Here is a 25,305-nt window from a genome sequence, read left to right as displayed (position 1 = left end):
AGTGGAGCAGTGGCAGCTTCCTGTGTTCCTAATATAGGTAGCAAAGCAACAAGGACCACGGATTGTATCTTGTATAAGTGTGATGCTCAAAGAACTCTAGGGACCATTTCTGGAACTAGTTTTGGGATTTCGCCAGAAGGTTGCCCCTTGGGGCGCTAGTGCTTATTGGTCATGCGGGAAGTGTGTAATTATTTTTCCATTTTCCTTGAAGCTAAGATGTTAGGTGTGGGATTTTTAACTTGGCAATGTCCCCTACACTCCCCTTTCTCCCCCAATCCCTAAGGTTTTGCTACTAGGGCCCCATGTCACAGGCCTGATTTGAAACCTTGGTCTCTGTATTAAGCTACTTTCAGTACTCCAGTACTTTTTGAAAAGAGCTTTTTAAAGCACAGAATAATATTATTTATATTCCTTCAACTAGTCCAGGTAACATCAGGAGCCTATGGAGGAGCCTGTAGCAAAGCCCCAGGCGTAGTCAGATGAATTAAATGCCAAATGTAAACATTCTCACTGGAAGTCTAATTTACAAGCATTTGGTATGTGTATGGATTATGGCTTTGCAGCAGCAAATTAAAGCCTTAAGCAAAGAAGGGAGAATTTCCAGCCCTTACCCTGTTTTCTTGGACTGTGCTGGTAGCATTTGGAGAAGCTACAGACATTTTATTGGTTTGATTCCCTGTTATAAATGTGCTTTGATTTAGGAAGCCTTGCTCAGTAGATTATTAAGTGACCTTTCTTCCCTGGATACTTAGAATCACAGAATTGTAGAGTTGGAAGGACCCCAAGGGTCATCTAGTCCAACCCCCTGCAAAGCAGGAATCACAGCTAAAGAACCCCTGACAGATAACTATCCAACTTCTGTTTAAAAACCTCTAGTGAAGAAGAGTCCACCGCTTTTCAAGGAAGTTAGTTACACTGCAGAACAGCTCTTACCATCTAATGTTTAGTTGGAATCTCCTTTCTTCTTCTGCAGTTCTCTGTGTCCTCCAGGAAATAGAATTGTTAAGCCACGCACTGGGAATTGCAGCAGTGTGAGGGGAATAGGTGTCTCCTAAAAACTCTCGGCACCCTCATTAACAAACTGTTGTTCGAAATATCCTTTGGGTGAAGCCATCACTGTTTAAAGAGCTTTGCTGCTGATTTAAATGTATGGTGCAGATGGAGCCTTAGCTATGTCTGATGAATGAATACATGTTCCAACATTTAACCAAGGGTTGGGAACCTCAGGCCCAGAGCCAAACATGGCCATCCAAGTCTCCTTATCTGGGCCTCAGGACTCTCCCGAAGCCACATCCCTCACTGGCCCTGCTTCACACTGTCTTTGAGTGTTCTTGACCGCCTGGAAGGTGTCCTTGAACTCTGATATGCCTCTTGCTTCCCTGGATGAAGAACAGAGAGGGACATGTCTACTGTGCAAATGCAAAATGTGCATTCATTGCTCTGCCTGCTTTTACTGCCCGCCTCTGGAAAGTTACCCAGAAGGGAACGCAGCTCTCGAGCTGACAAGGGCTCGCCATTCTTGATGTAACCAATCATACGGTGATGTGTGCATGGTGTGCCTCCTTTTCCCAACTTGGGAGTGAGATCTATGCAAGGAAGCAACCGGGTGTAAAGCAGTCCTAAAACTGTGCCATTGCTCTGCAAGTTAGGGACGAGGAGCACGGCATTTGCTGTCTCCTGCATGACTCCCCTTGAAATCTAAAAATACTCTAAGACCTATGCTACATGGAGGGAAGTGAGATAATGGGCACCTTCCCCTCCCCCAAGTTCGTCTTGCTTCTACTTTTGTCCCCGCTTCCTCCTCTGCAGCTCTGTGTGCATGATATATAAATATGAGTCAGGCTCCACTGGGAGCTGAACCATCAGAATCTGCTAGGCGACGGTGTGAGCCGGGATGCAGTTTCTCTGTATACACACACAGTATAGTTTAATGGAGTCCCCTCCCCAACATGTCAGGTTTCAGGCCAGAGAAACAGACGCGTTTCAGTAGAATAGTTACTAGGGAGGGAAAGTGCAAGAGCACAATAGAATAGAAGCAGGGATTGTGTTCTTCTTGCTGCTTTAAAATATCACCTCCCTCCTGAGGGCAATGCGGAGCCAAGGCTGCAGCACAGCTGGTATTCCACTGTGTTTATTAACTCCGATCAAATAATGCCAGCAGTGTTTGCCCAACTAGGCATCACACAGCGGCTGGTAATGAATTAGTAATTATTAATAACTATTTCTGTGCAGGGTCACCAAAAAAAGACAGGGTTCCTTTGCCTGATGAAGGGTAAAGTGAGGATTTGCAGATCACACTGTATAAGGAACCCCCTTTCATTGCTTTGTTCAATAGATTAAATCTTTATGTATTTATTTATATGTTTTCCTTGTTTTATATTTTTATCCTGCCTTTCTGCTGAAGCATTAGGGTGACTCCTGCTTCACACCACACTCCAGGACCCAGGCCATCTAACACAATGGCTCATGCAGCGTTCTGTTCATTCCTATGCCTGTTTCCTGAACTGCAACTGAGTTGGGATGGCAGAAAAATAAGATTCGGTTTGCATTTGAAAAGCTGAACTTACCAAATCCACACATTCCAAAGCGATATGAGAACTGGAATATAGCCATCCTTTAAAATTTACTCTTGGCCCAAATTTTGGGATTTAGTTCTCTAGCCAAAGATGATTTACATTAGGAGAGAGTGCACATAAAAAATGGACATATTGGTTAAAATAACGTAACAAAGATGCATTATATTAGGGTTAATTGATTGCAGAACTGTGTACATTGGTCAGTGCTGCATACAAAATGTGTTTGTGAGGAGCAAATTCACACTAAAATGCTGGAGAATTTTCATGAGGGCTTTTATAAAAAGAAAAGAATCACAAATTGCTGCAAAATTGAACTGAATTTTTTATTGGGAAAATGAGAAACCAAGAGAAGTGAAATTAACAAATCCTTCCATCCGTTCTCCCAAGTGAGTACAGAGGATTGTGGCTCTGGCCTTGTAGAAAGTTTGCCTCTACCCACCCCTGCAAAAAAAGAGAGAAGCTCTTAGTAGGCCCCAGCCCCTGCCATGTTCTTTTTCTTCATTCCTGTTTTTCACTTTAGCTTGAGAAGTTCATTATCTGGGATGGGCAATTAAAATATCACCAGTCTTACTATGGCACATACATGGGCTTGTTTGTTTTTACTTTGGTTATATAGTTGTAGAGAGTTTGAGTATTTGATACATTGCTCTATGTACCACAAAATATATATTTAAATAGATTATTTTAGCTCAATGTATGCCTTTTCTAAATATTTTTATCCTAAAACATATGATTTCATGCATTTTTGTTATGCTTTTGAGCTGAGAACAGTATCGCAAAGCTCGGAGAAGTCCAAAATTCAAAGTACTGTATTTTTCCATGTATAAGACTAGGTTTTTCCCTAAAAAATAATGTCAAAAATTAGGGGGCATCTTATACACGGCGCCATCTTCCCCATTTTCTTAAATCTGTGTCCCCGAAAATAGGGGGCATCTTATAGATGGAAAAATACGGTATATGTTCTTCTCTGTGCAACTAGTCTGGGAGGTTTGGATTTGAGTGGTTTACTTGTAAATGCAGACTACCGAAAGGTATCTTTGTCTCATTCTCACCTCCTAAAAGAGTGAGCCGCAGAGTGGTTGGGGCCTCCCATGTTGACCTTACGTAGGCATCAACTTTAGGGGGCCCAGGTCTCTTCAGTCGCCCCAATAAAATATTTTGGGGGTGGTCAGGACAACCCCAATGTTGAGACCACTCAGTTGCGGAGCCAAAAGCAGCACTGTGTGGCTTCAGTGGCTTGTGACTCCTTCTCCTGCCGCGGAGGTGAAGGAGGGGGGAAGCAGCCCCCAGCCAATGACAGTGGTAGGAGGAGGAAGAGGCGGAGCACTAGAGAGGAGGAGCCATCAGCTATAGAAGCTGTGCTGCTGCCGCATTTGGCTCCACCCCTGGCTCCTCCCTGTGTTACGCGCATGTCATGTGCATGTCATCGCCTTCCCAGTCTTCAGCTCAAGTTGGCACCTCTGTGACCTCAGCAATTGGGTGGGTTCTCTAGGATAGAGAGGGGATCCTTTGCACCTGGAAAGGTCATGAACAGAGCGAGAGTCGAAACCTTTGCCTGCTAGTCACTTTTAACCTGAAACTCCCTCTCCCACCACACCCTTTTATTCCAGTTTTTAACATGCAGGTCTCACATTCCTTAGGGGTAAAAAGAGTTAGGAGGAGTTTTAGGGAGAAGGAGGCTAAGCAATATTTACTAAACGCGAAATATTGAGAGCTGAAAACCAAATGCTATCTGCATAGACTCACCTATTCATCTGTGTGTCCATGTGCTGGGTTCGATTTCCTTCCAGTGACGCTCAAAAGTGTTTGTGTTTGGAACAGGTTTCTGTAGATAGAGAATTGCTACATTGCGCTAAGAACAATTTGTGGAGCTTCTGTGGGATTGCTTACCTGTTTCAGATACACAGAAGCAATTTCCACGTAAGGTTTTGTGAGACACTTTCAGCCATTCATCACCGCTCTTTCTGACAATACGTAAAGATTTATGGTAGGGTTTGCTTCCTCGGGGTTGCCTTTCACGTTATTTTAAACACAGAAGTGCAGTCTTGGGAGTCCATGCCTAAAGATGTGAGAAAATGTAATATTGGAAAGGTAATAAATGTGTCTGGGGAAAAACTTTTAGACATGTTGGGCCAGCTTCCAGACACATTTTGTGGAGCTTGTGCATCCTCATTCTTGAAATAGGCATTCAGGCCTTGACAAATTCAGACACCTAATAATTTGATACCGGTGGCATCGGCAAACCTGAAAAATTATTTTCAGGTCTGCACAGGAGCTGGCATGGAAATGTTGATGCTGGTTCCTGAGCAGTCTTTTTCAGTCCAGTGGGTGCAGGACATAAGGGAGCCAAACTAAAAGCCCCATTTTCCCAGTATCTCATTATTAGTTGTTGTATGCATATTTTATTATTGTTTCTAAATCGTCTTAACATTTACCAGTTCCCTACTGTTACACCAAACTATAACCTGTTAAAGCACGAATAAAAATCAGAAATATAAATGAAGCATTCATTTTTTTAATAGTCTGTCCTCTTTGCCACATCAGTATCTCTGTAGCACCAGCACTGTTCTGGGATTAATTTTACTTTAATGTGTTTCTTTTTCCAGTTATTATAAATGCAGGGATTTCCAGCCACATCTTCAGTACTTCTGATCAAAGAGGCACTTTTGTTAGTAATATGAGGGGGGAAACTTCTGGTTTCTTCATTTGCATAGAAACGTTGTCACATCAAGTGCTCCAGTGCTTGCTTTCCTCTCCCCTCCTCATTCCCTTTTCCTTTTGTATCATGTTTATTAGATTCTGAGTCTGTAAGCAGGGACTGTCTTATCTTTTAATGCAGCACTCAGAAAATGCTTTATAAGTGCTAAGCAGCAATAACCGAAAAATGGCAAGAGGATTGTGTTTGAAAAAATAATGAAAAATTGGAAATGGTCTGAGTTGGTAGCAGGTGTCTAGCTAGACATGGCACAGATTAGTGACAGAACATTTGGGTCCTTCCCACAAACCTTATTTAATGTCTTCATTAATAATCTTCATGGAGGAGTCATACTTGTTAATGACATTCATAGATGATGCTAAAATTGGAAGAGTCGTGGATATTAGCAAAGGGAAAAGAATAATATAAAGGGATGTAAAAGGAGTGAGGGGAAAGTGGAGAGAAACGAACATGGACTGGTCAGAAAAGGCTCCACCTATGTAAATGTAAATGTATCAAAGATTTTTGAATTATTTGTTTGTTCAGAAACAGCGGAATATAAGTACTTTAAGATAAGCAAATTGAAGGCATACATAGGCTGAGACAGTGGACAAAATGTTCAAGGGATGAAATATTGTCAAAATGTTTTATTGATTCCTATTTTAAGGTCCTTAATTCAGAATGGAATGGGTTGTCCAGAAGCATTATCATGTGACCAGGGTGTAGAGTCTCCTGTTGGCCACAATTTTTAAAAGATATTAACTAGAGCAATTTTGCTGTGATAAAGGCACTCAAATACTTATGACCAGCGGCGTAATGGCAGTTGTCAGTGCCCAGGGCGGGCGGGCGCCCTGAGTTCACTACTGATAGGGATTGGTTGTTAAACCACTCTGAAAAATTGTAGCTCTGTGAATGGAATAGAGGGCCCCTAACAAAATACAGTTCACCCTTAATAAACTACAGCTCCCATGATGCTTCAGGGGAGCCATGACTATTAAAATGGTATCATAGTGCTGGTATAGATGTAGTTGTAGTCCAGAATTCTGACATCTCCTTCTGTATGATGGGTAGAATGGCTCTTGCAGACAAAACAAAAACAAAAACAACCCTATTGTTGCAGGAGTGAGACTCGATAACTCTTGGGGGCTCTTAGACTTCACTTTTCTAAATGATAGAAGGTCTGTTTTTGCAATTTTAAAATTTATAACCAGATAGTCAGTTCTCTGTGTGGCCCATATATACTCTTTCTCCCTCTCCATCTGCATCCTTTTATTAACATTCGCCCTTTCTCATATTCTTCTTAACTGAAGCCTCATGGGTTGCACCTTGAACACAGCACAAGAGAGAGAGGGAGACAGAGAGAGAGAGATCCCCTTAGGTCTTTGTCAGAAGCAGCCCCAGGCCTCTCTAGAAAAGCTTGGCTGCATGTCACCCCAGCCAGTTCTTATTATGGCCTCTCCAGTGGCACCTTTCTGCCTCTATGCCACCTCTCGCTTCTTTCTGAAGTTGTGCACAATCTCACTTCATCCCTCTTGAGTGGCAAGTCTTTAATCATATCTTCCTCTCATACCGTCATGATTTGACACAGGTGGAAGAAAATGCCTCTTCTCGCTGCTGTTGCTGCCACCGTGTTAGCTGTGACTGTCAATTCTGTCTCATTTTGTACTGTGTTTGGATGTGTGTTGCTTACAACTAGTACTTTACAGCAACTGACTTGGCTAAAGTTCTGTCTGCTAAGTTACAAGGCAAATCCTGTGATGGTAAGGATTTGCTGAAGAATTGATTGCCAAGAATGTACAGTGCTATCTAGCCACTGCTGTGGTGGTGGTGGTAGTTGTGGTGATTGTTATTTAACCACCCTTCACCAGCAGGTTACAACAATTAAAACATGGTGTTAAAAACATTCTAAAGCAATGTAATGATCACAGAAATAAGGTGGGTCCTAAAAATATACACATCTCAGGTATCAAAGGGGGCAAGGAGCATTTGCTGAAAGTTCTATAATGAAGATGCCAGATGCACGTCTGTGGGGAGGGAATTCCACAACTTTGGGGCTACCACAAATAATGCCCTCTCCTGCAGTAGCAGGAGGATGGTGGAACAACCTTCTGTCAATCTTAGCACCCAAGAGGGTCCATAGGGAAGAAGGCAGCATTTCCTCCAAACCATGCCCACCTGCCCTACATCAAGTGTGGAGCACCAAAGAAACAATCAGAAGCTTAGAAGTAAGTTCTTGATGGTTCCTCTACATGCAGGGCTCACTGACAGCCCCACTGGGATTGGCTGGACTAGGGAGGTCCCCTTTGGGTACTTGGTCCATTTGCAAGTTTGATTTCAATCCCTACACACCTGTACATCTGAGGGGATTATTTTAACCACCAAGCAGGTAATCAGCCATTGTATCAAGACACTTAGAACTTGTCACCTGATCTTATAATGAAGTTGGCCTGTTGGAAGTAGGGGAAGAGATTTTAGGATCCAACCCACTGACTAGATCCAACTCCTCAGCCCTGCTCAGTACATTGATGAGGTCCAGTGCCGAGGGCCTTCTGGCATTTCCCTCACTGTGAGAAGCCAAGTTACAGGGAACCAGGCAGAGGGCCTTCTCGGTAGTGGTGCCCTCCCTGTGGAACACCCTCCCACCAGATGTCAAAGAGAACAACAACTACCAGACTTTTAGAAGACATCTGAAGGCAGCCCTGTTTAGGGAAGCTTTTAATGTTTGATGGACTATTGTATTTTAATATTTTGTTGGAAGCCGCCCAGAGTGGCTAGTATTAGTATTAGTATTATTAAGCAGCTCTCTATGATTCTGGACTAGAGTTTCCTCCCTGAAGATGCTAGCAGGGATTGAACCTGGAACCTTTAGTATGCAAGGCACACGCTGGCCCATGCTGGCTGAGATTGGATTGAGCAGTCAACTGGAAACTCCCAATTCTGGCTGTTGTGACAGGAACTACTGCTCAATGCACCTGCTCCACCCGCAGTGTAGGGAACTATACCATGGAAGGGGTATCCTATGACTCGGAGGTGCCTCTCAAAATAATAATGCTGCTTAGCATGCACCAAGCCTGTGTGCTGGTGGGGCGGCTTCTCAGTAATGAATACATGCTAGCAGCCATTGAACTGAGGGTCAGGAGAGCGAAAGGTATACAGTGCAGAAAACCTTCACTGGGCCTTTAGCAGATATCCTCAACTTGGTACCATTGAGTGAAAACATATGTAGATAAAAAAATATGTATAGATAAAGTAAATGTAACAACTTGGGCTTTTTTTATTATTGTAAGAGCAGCCCTGCTAGATCTTGCAGTGTTCCAAGTGTAGCCAATATTATAAATATGAGCATGCTACATTATTGTTGATTAATGTTATAATTGTAACTCATCCATAAAATCCGTCAGCCATGCTAAGATTCACCTGAAAATGTCTGCAAACTCTAGAAAGGTATGTCTTACTATTATTAGTCTTGTGTTCTAGGTGTGTGTGTGTGTGTGTGTGACCAAAATCCAGTGAGTCACAGCATCAGAAATAGAATCACCCTCTCCTGATGCACAGCCCTGTCGTCGACTCACTAAACTGAAGTAATACAATGAAACTGCTGTAAAACAGCCAGACTGCAGGTTAGTCATGAGCAAAAGCGATATTCAGCATTTTACTTGCCAATCTTCGATCTGTATTCTACTCCTGCATAGAGTACATTGCTTGATGCCAACAAAAAAATCCCTTGAAAGAGAATGTCCAATGCAGAAGGAAGCAGGTGAATTTTCTCATGGCTTTTGAGAGCTGCATCATGCTAGAGAGTGAATATAAAATTCTGATGGACAGATGAATTTGGCTATGGAATCAAACACTTTTAAGGCAGTGATCAAAGCAGTAGAAGTTTTTCGACAAAACTGATGCTTGTATGGCCTCATCCTTCTGCAGTAGACTTTCCGAAAGCCCCGATAGAGAAGAGGTGGGGAGCAGCAGAGACTTGTTCATTGCAGCAAATGGGTCACTGCACCAGCAACCTCAGTCTGCCTTCAGTCAGCCTTCTTGCCTTCTTACAACCAGTGCCTGTCAGCTTCCTCCTTTTTAGACTCAGTCTTGTGCCTCATGGAATACAGCTGTGTGGAGGAAGTGGTCAAAACTAGAATTACTTGGCTCTGACTGACATTGGCTCTGGCTCCACCTACTGTTGGTCTCCTTACCTTCCATCCTATCAGTTCCAGTAGCCACCAGTCACCACCGGTGTGGAGCAATACTTTTCAAGTAATTTGTTCAAAGGTGTCAATAGAGATTATGAGAGGAGAGGCAAACGTGAAAAGAAAATGGAGTTTCTAAGATCTTTTTCTGCCCTATAAAAATATTTTTTTCCCCTCTACATAATTTTTAAGTTGTGAAATCAATATTTTGCAATCTTTTTGTCTCCTCCCCACTGCCGAATCCCAGCTTGTAGACTACATGGTGGAGCTATTGATAGAAGACGATCACATAAACTGAACAACATAGCCCACCTTCATCCTGTGGATACTGAAATAGATAAAATCTATTAAGGTCATATTGTCTGTAAAATTCAATGACTTGAGGATAAGCAGAGACATCAGCTGCAATTCTCTACCATTCCCCTTTCTCATTGTCCAAATCAGGCTTCACTGATGCTTGCTTGCCATTCCTAGTTAGTTTCACCCTATTATACTCTCTCTTCTGCTTTTCCTCCTCTTATCTGTTACTGGTTCCAGTGCCTGCCAGTGATGTCTACCTTTGTCTCATGCATCTCTGGTATTTTCATGTAAGCATAGTCAGAAGTACCTCAGTCAAAAGTACCTTCATGTAAGGATAGTCAATTCATTCATACTTGGAACTGATATTTTCCACTCAACTGCAATTGGTTTATTTTGCACAGCCCTTTCTTCCATTTTGTCATCTGCTGCTGCTGAAATATAAGTGTGTATGTTTTTATGTTGTAGTGTACAATATTCATGCATATTTCAGCCATGTACAGATATTCACAAAACAGATGCCTCCTCTTCGTGTTCCCTTTCAAAGTTAATGACCTCCCAGAGGAGTAACCCTGTTAGTCTTTTGCAGCAAAAAGACCAAAGAGTTTTGTGGTACCTTAAATAAAAGTTAATGAAGTGGCTAATCTATGACTGTAATTCTAACCATCAGAAGTAACTGTACAATCAAAAGTGAATTCAATGGGTCTTACTTCCAGGTAAATAGGAATAGGATTACAGCTTATCTCACTAGCTTGATTTCACAGTAAACTTGTCATCTCATCTTGCTTTCCTCATTCTGACATTAGTGAAGGTCAATTTAGCTCCCTGTTGATTTTTTGTTCATTGTGTCCTGAATTGTATGAATGGCTCCTTCAGTCATTGTAATGCGAATTAACCACATATACCGGTAAGTCATTTTTGTTGCAACATTTTATTTCATTAATGTGGATTTTAATCAGAAAATGTGTGTGTGTGTGTGTGTGTGTGTGTGTGTGCTGAAACATACCTGTCAAGCCAATTAATCTTTGAAATGCTTGTAGTAAATATGCTGTTGTGTTTGACAGCTTTAACATTATGTGTTCCATTGGTTTTTAAATTCACAGCACAAACAGGACTGAGGGGGAAACAAGTTATATACCAATAAAACTTCTGGGGACAGCAAAGCATTTGGGATTGGGCTAAAAGTGAGACAAGGACACTTTGAAAACAAATATTTTAATACAACAATTTAGGGGGTGAATTGATGGTCAAACCTAAGCAGTCAAATCCAGCTGGTTCTCCCCACTTGGACAAAGCAGTTTGGATCTTAACTGAGGAGTGTATAGAGGAGTCTACAGCTAACAAAAAAAACTTTAAAATTCACAGTAGGCAGAGGCTTAAGGTTAATATCCTAGGCATAAGCCACATTGAATCTAGTGGGGCTTACTTCTGATAAAATATTATTTGTCTTCATGCATATAGGCTGATTGTAACAACAATTAACTAACACCAAGTCAGCAAGCTACAATTCAGAAAAAAGAAAAGCAACGAGGAACCTGTCAGGACAGCAGCAATTATATATCAATGAATATGTACACAGAGTACATTACAAAACAATTTATGAATCTATTTAGACATAATTTGCACATTAAAAATAATTGGCACAAACTAAGGCAAAAAGCATTTGAAGCAAGAATCTGTGCTGTGATGGGGGCTGAACAGTTAGATGGAAGGAAATCTGCTTGGTGGTTCATTTTCAATGGATACCTTTGACAACCATGTTGTTGTTTAGTTGTTTAGTCGTGTCCGACTCTTCGTGACCCCATGGACCAGAGCACGCCAGGCACTTCTATCTTCCACTGCCTCCTGCAGTTTGGTCAAACTCATCCTGGTAGCTTCGAGAACACTATCTAACCATCTCGTCCTCTGTCGTCCCCTTCTCCTTGTGCCCTCCATCTTTCCCAGCATCAGGGTCTTTTCCAGGGAATCTTCTCTTCTCATGAGGTGGCCAAAGTATTGGAGCCTCAGCTTCACGATCTGTCCTTCCAGTGAGCACTCAGGGCTGATTTCCTTAAGAATGGAGAGCTTTGATCTTCTTTCAGTCCATGGGACTCTCAAGAGTCTCCTCCAGCACCATAATTCAAAAGCATCAATTCTTCGGCGATCCGCCTTCTTTATGGTCTAGCTCTCACTTCCATACATCACAACTGGGAAAACCATAGCTTTTACTATACGGACCTTTGTTGGCAAGGTGATGTCTCTACTTTTTAAGATGCTGTCTAGATTTGTCATTGCTTTTCGCCCAAGAAGCAGGCGTCTTTTAATTTTGTGGCTGCTGTCACCATCTGCAGTGATTGTGGAGCCCAAGAAAGTAAAATCTCTCATTGCCTCCATTCCTTCCCCTTTTATTTGCCAGGAGGTGATGGGACCAGTGGCCATGACCTTCATTTTTTTGATGTTGAGCTTCAGACCATATTTTGTGCTCTCCTCTTTCACCCTCAATAATAGGTTCTTTAATTCCTCCTCACTTTCTGCCATCAAGGTTGTGTCATCTGCATATCTGAGGTTGTTGATATTTCTTCCGGCAATCTTAATTCCGGCTAGGGATTCATCCAGCCCAGCCTTTCACATGGGCTGCATATAAGTTAAATAAGCAAGGAGACAATATACAGCCTTGTCGTACTCCTTTCCCAATTTGGAACCAATCAGTTGTTCCATATCCAGTTCTAACTGTAGCTTCTTGTCCCACATAGAGATTTCTCAGGAGACAGATGAGGTGATCAGGCACTCCCATTTCTTTAAGAACTTGCCATAGTTTGCTGTGGTCGACACCCATAGCTTCATGCTGATGCCTTATGAAGAGATATGATCTCTTGACGAATAGATACAATCTGTGGCTTCGCACTTCAGCTGCTCTTGAGAATGATCATTAAAGATTGTTATCTCTTTGACAGGCATTGATGTGAAGCTACAGGAAGTGCCTGAGATGAAGTATTGGGTGCTGCATAATGCCCATTACCAAGAAAAAGCCTGCAACAAGTTTTAGGGGGCAGAACTCCAAAACACACACAGAGCACCCAAGCAATGCAGCTATCACCACTACTGACAAAATGGAGGGGGGCATCTTCAGAGGCCACAGAATAGCTTCTGGGGTGCTAGATATGGCCCCCAGACCATGAGTTACCCAGTATAGCATAGGGGTTATACTCAGTATCATGGGAAATAGACTTAGCCTTCATTAATTTGTCTAGTTCTTTTCGCCGTAACTTGGGTTAGTGAATTTCCTAAGTTGTTTAATGGTTTGTGTGAAGAAGCTCTTGTTTGTTTAATTTTTGTCTGTCCTGATATATCAGCCCAAAAACATCACTAGATGACCACAAATTCTAGTACTATGAGAGACAGATAAGAATTTTCTACCACTCATCTCCACAGCGTTTGTGAGAAAATGCTCTATCAATTGTTTAAAATAAACTAGGAAAAACAATCATTTTCAGTTGCAAATATTTGGACAAGGGAACACTTTCAAACATTTAGCTTGATCCAAATTACACTGAAATCACTTGAAAGGCTTCAACAGTCTTTTGCTAAGGTTTGGAATGACATGTGGTACATTATTTATCTTTACATGCGCAAATAGTCCCACTGAAGCTGAGCTTCTGGCATGAGAAACTCTTTGTAAGATCAGAACTTCATTTAAATTTAACATGGCAAGAGAAGGCAACTGCATACCAGAAATTCAGCAGCGTAGCATCATCTCATGCCTGATTGTTATATATTCAACTTTAAAAAATACGTTGAGCTTTTAAAATTGGGCCCGAGAGGGGAAGAATTGGAACAGCGATACTCCATGAAAGGAGTTCTGCAAAAAGGCATGAAGTGAGAGAGAACAACCTGCCTGGGCATTGCTTCAAAGCAATGGAGAGCATTTCAGACAGAGAACAGTGCGTAAGGTGTAAGTAATTTTCTCTTATTGTACAATATTGTATCTGTGTTTCTGCGTGATTTTGGATTCCTAAGGCTGTCCTGCTCAATTATGTGTTTGTACTTTGCAAGGTACGCTATGGAAAGAAAGAGGAACTGCTTGCGACAAATTCAGACTATGAGAGACACTTGAAAACATTATGTACTTGTAGGAACAAAGGAGGAGGAAAGGAAAAATTGAGACACCCCCCCTTCCCTTGTAGAACAGAGTTGCAAATGGAGATAGGAAGATGTTTGATTTGCCCTCAGCAAAAACAGATACCTGTAGTTCGGTTTCAACCCAAGGTGCAATTGCTGTTGTCTGGTGCAATGCATTCTCTTTCATCACACTTGGTTGGTGACAATGAGCCCTGAAAACTTTTATTCATAGTTTCTCAATGTATAAGTAGCTCCTAAGCCCTCCTCAGCTGTGTATACTCACAGCAGCTTATGGGAAGACCAAAGTGTGGTCCAAGCTGGGCATGGAGGTGTTTGGTAAAGATTTCTATGATCACTGCAGCATTTTTCCTCACCTACTACATTCACAGGAATCTCCACAGTTGTGTCCATATGTTCAGCCTCCCTCCCTTTGTGTACCTAGTCATGCCTTAGGAGTCATGTTTTTGTAATGTGGGAGTGAAAAACAGTAATAATAGACCCTCGTGTCTACTTTTATTATGCTGCTGCATTTCTTAATATTTTACATCAAGACTCTTGGGTGCTACAAGGGTGATTATTGACTAGGAGTAGGCTACTCCCCACAAGTCCAATATGCCATTTGTCTTAGGGACCATCTGTGCAGTGGAAATCAATGGCCACAGGAAGGCTGCCTGCTTTGGAAAAGAAGCAAAGAAGAAAGCATTTTTAAATAGTAGGGATATAATTGCAAGACCTGCCTGTACATATTACATGCAGCTCCCACCCTCCGCTCTCCTCTTTCTAAATTGCTTGCTACGCTTCCCCTTTCCCAAGGGTTGGCACATGCTGGTTGCTTCACTCAAGATGGCTTCAGCTGTGGCAGCCAAGCTAATAGGGGTTGACAGGCACTGTCTGGAGGGAGTCATGGACTCTATGAAGTCGACAGAAGCTTGTCAGCAAGGGCCCTGAGGCACCTACAGAGTCAGGCAGTCGATTCACTCTGTCCAGCTCCAAAAGGGAGACCCCCCTCCCCCCCAAAAAACCCCACTGTATCATTTAGTTTGGGTGGTATTTGAAGAGTTGCTTCTCTTAACCTCCCTGTCCACTGCTCATGACCTGGGGTGCCTTGTGTGGGGCTGTGTGTGTGAGCAAGACATTTGCACCAACTCATCTCCTTGGTCTTGGTGTGACACTAGAGAGCAAGGCTTTTCCCTGAACCAGCCATCCTCTCCCTACACACCCACACCGGCTGTGACAGAGTGGTACATTTAAAAGTATATTTCACAAGCTTTGCCTTCTGGGGGAAATTTGCCAGCTAGAAACTTCCTCTACTGGGTCTCCTTGACAGACACAGCCTCATCCCTGCAAATCTGCCCACAAGGACGGCGAGGAGGCTGCAACTTTCTCTCTCCAGAACACACACCTGGTGTTCATGCATATTTCATTCTTTGCGCATTTCGCTGCAAAGATCAAATCTTTTCATAGCTGAGGCCCTAGAAGGCCTGCTTTGCTTGCCAAATATTGTTTCATCGGTGCTTTCCTCCCTTCCGATAGTCCAGGCCCTCCTCTTCTTTTCTTGTGGAATGGCTGCTTCCCCAATCCCCAACCCCAGACTGCCTGAGAAAAGGTCATTGTCCCTTTCATATTGGCTGCTCCTCGCTGTGAGCCAGTGTGGCTTCTGCTCTGGCAATAGAAAAGGATAAACAGGGAGGAGGGGAGGACAGAGCCCTCCAGACAACAGCTTATAAGGACGGAGAGTCTGAGGAGAACAGCAAGAGAAAAAGGCACACTGAGAGGATGTTAAGAATGAAAAAAGAAAATAGAGAGAGAGGCTGACAGGGAAAACACACACACACACACACACACACACACGAAATGAAAGCAGTGGGAGAAGAAGACAGCAAATAAAAAGTTTCCTAAGACATTTCAGAAACCATTGTTGAAAAGCCACCTGTTGGGCTCCAGGCTAACTAGTTCGCTTCTGAATCTCACAGAGTTTCTCTCACACTCCAGGCCAGAATTGATATAGGAGGCAAATGCGAGAATTGCCTTATTATAAGGGTAGCATGTGTGTCTGCTCTGAGGCATGTGGGAGAGAGCAAGGAGCCCACAGAAGGAGGGTGTTGTAACACTGACCCCCCCCAAGGACTTTCAATCATATGAAAGGAAGGGAGTGGCACCAATGTTATTGTAGCATTCACTAGAAGTGCATAAATTAGTGAGCAGTCTTTCCTCCTAAACCAGCCATGTGGTGCCCTGCAGGTGTTGTTGGACTCCAATTCCCATCAGTCCTGAACAGCATAGCCCATGGTCAGGGATTATGGGAGTTGTGGTCCAGCAACATTGATTCTCCCCTAAACTAATGTGCGCATGTATGTATGCCATGGGCGTCTGGGAGCAGTTCAGTATCACAGCTGCACATTGCTCCTCTGGGAATCCTAATTGCACTACCCTCCTGACATCTGGGGCTTTTGCCCAGCCCCAGTTATATATCCATATAGCATTGCAAACATGGATCTGGACTGGGCAGGAAGAGGACTAGACAAAGACATTGACTTTGAAAGAGGATTGGACAAATTCATGGAGGAGAGGGCTAGTGATGGCAGCTAGCCATGATGGCTGTGCTGTGCCTTCATGGTTGGAGGCAGCAATACCAATTGCTGGAAACCACAAGAGAAGAGAGTGGCCTTGAGTTCGAATCCTGATTGTGGGTTTCCCACAGGCATCTGATTGGCCACTGTAAGAACAGGATGTTGGATTAGACGGGCCATTGGCCTGATCCAGGAGGCTCTTTTTCTGTTCTTATAAAGTAGTTGGTAGGTGGGGTTCCATGGGGGGAAATGGCAGCCAGCATGGGAAGGGTTGCGCATGTTCTTCCTGCCCAAACGTTCTTAACGGCAAACAGGAACATTAGAACCTGAGTCAGGCCATTTGTCAGTCCAGCTCAGTATCGCTTCCTGAAATTGCTTGGCAGGGGCTCACTGGAGTTTCACACAGGGGACTCAATACACCAGGCATTAAACTCAGAACCCCATCTGCATGCGAAGGGTGCACTCTGTGCTCCACCGCTGCACGACAGCTGTTTTCAGTGCTGCTCTGATCTCAGGCATTCTTATCTAGACTGCCAGCAGCAGCATCACCTTGGCCAAAAGGGCTTGGCGTTGGCTTATATTTAAACTGATCTTGTGTTTGTACTACACCATTTGTCCATATGAACCCCAAAGCACATAGCGACTTTTATTAACTGACTGTGCAGATTTAAGACGCCGGAGCCACGTTTTCCTTTGCTTGCTGCACAGCTTGCCACTTGTTGCACAGCAATATACTTCGGCAAGAAAGGAAATGAAGAAAATGACGTACCGAAACAAATTACAGAGTTTTCGGAGGTACAGCAGGCAAAATTAATGATGCAGCCTTGACATTTGGCTGAGACCTTAGGCTACCTGTGATGTTTAGATTGTTCCACTGGCTCTTTTTAATGAGCACTGACTGATCAGGAGTCAGGACCTTGGTTCTGTGTCTCTATAAATGACACTGCTATGTGCACAGTGCTGCACTCTAACAGTGTTAATCAAAATCGCCTCCTGAATTACCAGTGGAGTAATTACAGAATGCTTGGGTATTCCCAGTGGTCCTCTGTGCATGCTGCTGAGGCCCTGCGCCATAGGTTCATCTCCTCGTGCTATAGCCGTTGCACAAATTGTTCCACATTTGCTGCTGCTGCGGGTGGGTGGATTTGTTTTGGCCCGGCAGAGTGGAGAGAAGCAAGGGGGAATTTAACTTTTCCTGTCACTCAGGGCATTCATACCTGGCTTTCTGAAGGTTAACCGGATGACCACTTGCAGCTTTTACAATTAAAGTCCTCAGGCATAGTTGCTGTCATTGGAGGGCCAGGCTTATGAGAAGGTCTGCTTTGGGATTGGAGATGACAGTGCTGGTCTGGATGTCTCCTCCAGATTGTTTCAGTGTGAATGTAGTCCCCAGGGACGTAGCAAATATAGATTGCTTGGAATCTATGTAAATAAAGTGGAGGCCAGCAAACCATAGACAGGTCTGCTGTGAAGATACTGCACTTTCTGTGCTTTGCCGCTTCCCATCTTGACCCAGATTTGTCTATACATCAGGCAGGTTCCACCAGCGATGTCCACTGTAAAACGAAAAGTACACGGAGCGCAGCCTTCACACACTTCGTACAATGGGAGTTGTGCTCCAAAACATCTGGAAGGTACCAGGTTGGCAAATGCTGCATTGGAGTAATCCAGCTGTTGAGCTAATAGCGAAGGGGTATTTGGGGAGATAACTATCAGTTAATTATGATCTCAGTTTACATTTAAGATTTAGCAATGGGGATATTATTTTACAAATATATGCACTGCCAAAAGCCGAAGACAGTTTCGGGGAATAGTTATTAGTATTCTCAGAGTTCGTTTCTCCCATTCACACGTCACCCTGTGGCAACAGGATTTTCCAGCCTACCAGGGTGAGAAAATGATGTGGTTTTGGTTTTGTCACATTGATGGAGGCGCTACTATGCACAGTGTACTTTTCGAATGATTTAAGACACACTTTTAAGACTAACAGTGAGAGCCTAAAAATGCAAGCTAAGATTTTAAGAATTTTGATACAAATTCTCCAGATTTCATGAAAGCACCTGCTGGGTGGCAAGTAATCTTCAGGCAAGCAAAGTCGCTACTTGAGGTAGTACAAATGTTGGTAGTTACATACGCAGATTCCCCAGCTGTACCTGTTAAATAGGGGCACAATGCCTGATTTCTCATTATGCTTATCTCCCATTGCTGGGACTTTATGCATACATAATAAATTACTACTATTAATAATAATGTGAATGATGAGGCCTATCGTCCTAATGGACTCCTTTGACTGACAGAATAGTATCCATCTTGTCTATGGTGCCAGGTATTGCAGGTTTTCCTAGAATATAATGAATTCTGACGTTCTGAATATTATTGGATATGGATTTTCATGGTGGAATGAAGAAAATGATAGGGATATGGTGTTGACTATGTGAAAGTGGAAAATGCATGATGTGGAGTTATTTTCACCTCACTTACTTAGCAAGGCTTGTCAACTCTCGGAGCCCATGTGTGCTCCTGCTGCTGCTTCTCTCTGCCTCACTGTGAGGAGCTGACTTTTCGCATCAGGTAAAAAGCGTCCCTATTTCCATTTGACAAATGTGTGAGGTGGGATGCTGTGCCTCAGCTGTGCTTGTTCAAGAAGAGGAGGAGATCTGAGAAGCTAGCAGAGTCCCCCTTAACCATTGTTCTTTTTATTGGCACATATCAGAAACTTAGGAGCCGGTAATGGTATGTGCAATATTCCCCAGGCAGGATGTTCAGACTCTCTTCGGGTGAATAATTGATGCTCCAGAAGCCAAGCAACTGGTTCCTGATACTACATCCTGATAGTCAGGGGATGGAGGCTTTGAACTGACTCTATATGTTGTGTTTAAGTGCCTATCTGATCAATTCTCCTCTGAGCACATTCACATTTACACTCTCACTAATACTGTATAATTTGGTGCCCCAGAAACAGGGCAACTGCTGGTGTTCAGAGGCTAAAGTTTATTTTTCGTCCCATAGGATGCACCTAATTTTTTTTTGGGGGGGGGAATAAAGGAATTCCCCCCCCTTTATTTCCTCCCCAAAACCAGGTCGGGGAATCCAAACCAGGTCAGGGAACAGCGGGATGGCGGCGCTCCGCCTCCTCGCTGTCCCCCGAGCTTGTGGGGCTGGCGCTGGGGAGAAGCGCGCTTCTCCCTAGCGCCAGCCTCCAAACCAGGTCGGGGAACAGCGGGGTGGCGGCGCTGCGCCTCCTCGCTGTCCCTCGAGCTTGTGGGGCTGCCCGATGTCTGCCCGAAGCGCGGGGCGCTCTGCTTCAGCGCTCCCTGCACTCTGTGCAGCAGGCTGCTATCCGCAGCCTAGGGAGCCCTGCAGGAACTCCCGCGGGCTCTCCAGGCTTGCTGATAGCCCTCCTGAAGCCTGGAGAGCGAGAGGGGTCGGTGCGTCCTATAGGGCGAAAAATACGGTAACCCCAGGTGTTGGGATGACTATTTATTTGATCATTCCTCATTTTAAAACATTTGCCTTTGGATTTCTGCTAATACTGAAAATTGAAAATGCTCCGAGTATGAACACATGTAAATCTTTTTCTTTTCTTTTTTTTTTAATGGAGCTTTGCCAGATTGGGTATATGGCTTGTTTATTACAACCTAAGTCAGTGCAGAAAGAAAGAGAAACATCATGGGTTAAAGCCAGTCATGTGAACACCATACTAATTACAAAGGCAGGTCCTAAATGCTTTTACCCATGGGTAGGCAAACTAAGGGCCGGAGGCCGGATCTGGCCCAATCGCCTTCTAAATCCGGCCTGTGGATGGTCCGGGAATCAGCATGTTTTTACATGAGTAGAATGTGTGCTTTTATTTAAAATGCATCTCTGGGTTATTTGTGGGGCATAGGAATTTGTTCATTTCCCCCCCTCAGACTATAGTCCTCTGCCCCCCAAGGTCTGAGGGACAGTGGACCAGCCCCCTGCTGAAAAAGTTTGCTGAACCCTGCTTTTACCCATGTTCCTTTTGCTGTCCCTGGTTCTCTTCTACCACATTCTTATTTACTTGTGATATTTAAATATGATTAATACCTCCACTGTTAGAGGCTGAATGCTTCTGAATGTCAGTTGCTGGTAACTGCAGGAGGGAAGAGGTGTGTTGCACCCAGGTCCTGCTTGTGGGTTTCCAATAGGCCTCTGGGTGGCCCCCATGAGAACAGGAAGCTAGACTAGATGGGCCTCTGGCCTGATCCAGCAGTCCCTTCCGATGTTCTTTTGAAGGACAGTTATGGCATGATGTATGGTGTTCAGGCAGTGAGGACCTGAAATGTCCCCAGGTTATTTACAAGTGGAAAATTTATTTTGAAATGTGTTAACTATGGAGACGAGTGGGACGTGGGTGGCGCTGTGGGTTAAACCACAGAGCCTAGGACTTGCCGATCAGAAGGTCGGCGGTTCAAATTCCCGCGATGGGGTGAGCTCCCATTGCTCAGTCCCTGCTCCTGCCCACCTAGCAGTTCAAAAGCACGTCAAACGGCAAGTAGATAAATAGGTACTCCTCTGGCAGGAAGGTAAACAGCATTTCTGTGCGCTGCTCTGGTTCGCCAGAAGCGGCTTAGTCATGCTGGCCACATGACCCGGAAGCTGTACGCCGGCTCCCTTGGCCAATAAAGTGAGATGAGCGCCGCAACCCCAGAGTCGGCCACAACTGGACCTAATGGTCAGGGGTCCCTTTACCTTTACCTTTTAACTATGGGGACCTTTATTGGAAGTGATTTCATGAGCAAGCACTCTAGATTTATTGGATGAGATTTTTAACTGAGAAACATTCAGTAGGTGGACTATTTTGGTGTCGCTTTCCCCTGAAAATTTGTTCATGAAATAACTTCTGAAAGACATGATACTAGGCACGAAACATTATATAAGGAGTTGTCCTAGAGGGGTTACAACAGTGCAGTTTCACTAAGTCTAAATTGTCCTGCAAATTTGTCCCATGTGAAACTTCTTGCAGGTTCCTTAGATATACTCATCCTTTCTCACTCACTCTTGCCAGAGGCCTCTTCCACAACTGGGACTCAACATCCACACTTCTCTCCTCAGTCATTTATGCTACTTGAAGTGATGCAGCACCCCACCCCCTTCTGCCCTTCTAAGATGCTGGATATATATGGTCAAATATGGTCGGAAGAAGAGCCCTGCAGGATCAGACCAAAGGCCTGTCTAGTCCAGCATTCAGTTTGCGTGGCGAGTTCCTGCCCCCCACCAGTAGAAATAAAGAAACATGACACCATTATTTTAGGTTAATGGGCTAAAATTGGCCACAACTTTATTGGTTACAGGTAAAGAGCAGTATTAGTATTGGCTTAGGCATTGGTCCTGTCTGACTATCCGGCTTCAGCCTGTTTGCTTGAAGACTGGGAAGGGTTAACACCAGCAGGGGGAGCCCTGCTGATGCACATCAAATAGGGACTCCCCTGGAGTCACCGCTTGGGGGGGCGCTTTAGGCCCTGGCCTCCATAGGCTTTGGACAAGGCCATGCCCCCGGAATCCTTTACCGGACTACCCTTCAATATTTGGGGGAGATGATGGCGCTCCCTCCCCAACACATCTACATAACAATGCCTAACCACCAAAACCAAAGGAGTTGTGACGATTTGCTACGAGGTAGACGAAAAACCAAATGGCCGGTGCCAATTTGCCAAGTGGAAAAAAAATCCTACCAGGCCCCTTAACGGCGACCAACTGAGGTCCATAGCAAGGTCAGAAGGGGAACCATGAGGCAAGCCACACACCCCAAGCCAGCCAATTGGCTGGCTCAGGGGATGATGAGGCCCGAGGATTCCCCTGATCACGCGGAGGTAGAAATACAGCCATGATGCATAGCCTTATCGTCCATGCATTTGTCTAATCCCATGCTAATGAGAGGAAACACTGATGGTATATTTCATTGTTATTTGTGATTTTGCTGGAAACGATGTCAATCTGGGGACTTTTAACTCCACAAGACATGCAGTGGTAAGATGGCTATAAAATGATGTCGCCCCATTGATTAAAATCAAAGCCCCTGGAGTTAAATGTTAATACCGGTGGCAATTCTGTATGTAAGTGCTGTTCACTTGCCACTGGTGTTATGTGAACAGTTTTGGACATCTGTTCATTTCTTCTCTCACTTGGATTTCACGGATCTTAAAGAAAAGAGGTTTCGGGACACAAATTGTTCATTGAAAACCTCAGGATTTTTTAAAATGGGAATTAATATCTTTACCTGTGCAAATAGCACCTGTATCTATGAATGCCCCAAGCCTTCATTGTACCCAATTCCAGGTGCTCTCCTTGAGCTCAGAGTCCCTTATTCCCAGGCGCAGGAACAGAATAAAGCAGGAAAATGAGACAAAGTGTAAAGCGCAACTTGATGTGGCTAATTACTTGACAGTGGGCATAAAAAGGGGATTAACTGGTGCCTCTAGGGATTGTCGCTGAATCCTAATCTTATCTTTCCCTCTCCCTTCCCCAGCCATTTGAAGTAATGTACTAGTTATAAATAGCTAATTAGTTAATTATATGCTGGCCTACATGCAGCATCTTGTAATGTGAAATTCCCTGGACCCCTGCAGTAGGGAGTCTCAGCTGTGGGGAGGGAAGCAGGTGGGGGGATTAGGAATGTGATTGATGCTTGGAAGGATTTGCAGAACTCAAGTGACCACAGGGAACACAGAGAATGTAATTAATTTAGTAAACGGGTGCAATCTATCCTATCCAAGGGGCTAGTCCATTATCTTAGCAGAGTAAAGGGATCAAGGAGGGAAACAAGCCCAAAGTTTATTCAGCTGTTGTAGTCTGAAGGTGTTACAGATTCTATGCACGAGAATAGGGTGGCGTCCAATTAATCAAGATCCAAAGGAAACGAAGAAGAAAAAGTGCATGGCAAAAGCCACTGCATTGTGAACTAAAACGCTCTCTTCATTAAGTGATACTTAGTTCAAAGAAAGCCATTCTTGGATATGATTGAGGAGCTCCTTCTTATTGGCTCTCTGAACAGAAGCTTTCTTTGAAGTAAATATTCCCTGATGAAGGATGCATTTTAGCTCAAAACATGGTAGGGTTTGTCAACAAATTGAAGTTTCACACGTTACCTTTTCTTCCTTTATTTATTTATTTATTTTGCATCTTTGTATTCTGACTTTGTAAGACATGTATCATGTCAGCAGCCCCAGAGGCTGAGTCCCTTGTATCCTGATCCTCATATATTTGGAGACAATGCATAAGTAATATGTTCAAATAAGAACAGATATAACATGCATAGATAGGCCTGGATTCACCATTTGGCTAAACATGCTACTGTACTTAATTCAGAGCTGCAAAACTGCTGCACAGGAATGGGGAACTTTTGGCCTTGCAGATGTTGCTGAACTACAACTCCCAGGAACCCAAACAAGCAAGGCCAATAGCCAGGGGTGATGATGGGAGTTGTAGTTCAGCAACGTCTACAAAGCCAAAAGTTCCCCACACCTCCTTTATAGAGTTCTCTAGCTGCCTCCACCTTGTTTTGATCCAGGATTTCCCCCACATAACGTCGTCTTCTTTCTTTCCCCATTCTGTTTTATATCTCCTTTCCCTTTCTTTTTCTCCCTCCTATGCCGTGATCTATCCCTCTCTCCTTTCCTGGCCCTGGTCCCTCTTGCAGGCATGCGAATCCTGGTGAATTTGCTTTTGGACACCTTGCCTATGCTGGGGAACGTTTTGCTTCTCTGCTTCTTCGTCTTCTTCATCTTTGGCATCATTGGGGTGCAGCTATGGGCTGGTCTGCTGAGAAACCGCTGTTTCATGGAAGAGAACTTGACAATGTGAGTGATGGGGAGATGGAACTGTCTGTGAAGCAAGCCTCTCTTATCTTTACCCCTTCTTAACTTCCTTTGTTGCTGAGCTAGTTCACAACCTTGGGGAACGATCAAACTAAACATATCCACTACAGCAAATGATAGGGGTGCATGTCTTTGGGGGAATGATTTCCACTTGTGCACCCTTGCACCCTTCCCAAATCAGGTCCAGGGTTGTGGTGTTTTTTTTGGTGGGGTGGGGGAAATGCAGAACATATATAGGGGTGCATGTCTTGGGGGGGGGCAGAAGGGAATAACCACATCAGACAGCATGGCAGGCAGCTTCGCAGTCTTCCTTTTACTAAAAAGATGCAAAGTCTGGGAGCAGCCACTGAGAAGGCTTGCTTTTGCGTCCCCACCAAGCGTGCCTGTTAGGGTGGCAGAACCAAGAAAAGGGCTTCCCCCAAAGATCTCAGAGCCCAGGCAGGCTCATATGGGAGAATATGGTCCTTCACATAGCCTGGGCCTAAGCTGAGCATGCATTTTATTTTATTTTTATTTCTTTTTCACTTTTCCGCTTAAAAATATACTAAGAAGCTAACAAAGAATGCCAAACTCCAGCCCACTAAAACAACATGGACACAGATAAATAGTTATGACATACAAACCAGCAATTTAAAGCATCCTTATAGCCAAATCAGAGGTTGTTTTTTTAAAAAAAACAAAACAAAACAAAACCTCAAGCAGCAGCCCTAGCAAGCCGTTATTAAAGAAGAAGAAGAGTTTGGATTTGATATCCCGCCTTTCACTCCCCTTCAGGAGTCTCAAAGCAGCTAACATTCTCCTTTCCCTTCCTCCCCCACAACAAACACTCTGTGAGGTGAGTGGGGCTGAGAAACTTCAGAGAAGTGTGACTGGCCCAAGGTCACATGTGGAGGAGCGGAGACGCGAACCCGATTCACCAGATTACGAGACTACCGCTCTTAACCACTACACCACACTGGCACTGCCAAAGCCCTGCCAAGTCCCTTGAACCAGATAAACAATATATTTTTCATATATGTAGCTAATTCATGTCGCTTTATGAATATT

At 43.9% G+C, this 25,305-nt stretch overlaps 1 protein-coding gene across 4 annotated transcripts in view; it reads left to right on the top strand.

Annotated features, from left to right (window-relative positions):
- CACNA1I (calcium voltage-gated channel subunit alpha1 I) overlaps window positions 1-25,305 on the top strand; it is a 296,624-nt gene that overhangs the window by 186,503 nt on the left and 84,816 nt on the right. For all 4 annotated transcript variants that reach the window (XM_082241264.1, XM_082241263.1, XM_082241265.1 and 1 more), the window contains exon 6: window positions 24,081-24,240. In XM_082241264.1, the coding sequence (XP_082097390.1) occupies window positions 24,081-24,240 (160 nt within the window). The remainder of the gene's footprint in view (window positions 1-24,080; window positions 24,241-25,305) is intronic.

This window comes from Podarcis vaucheri (genome assembly GCF_965113315.1).
Source record: "Podarcis vaucheri genome assembly, chromosome: 10".
Classification (NCBI taxonomy): Eukaryota; Metazoa; Chordata; class Lepidosauria; order Squamata; family Lacertidae; genus Podarcis; species Podarcis vaucheri.
This window is presented reverse-complemented; position numbering and strand designations above follow the sequence as displayed.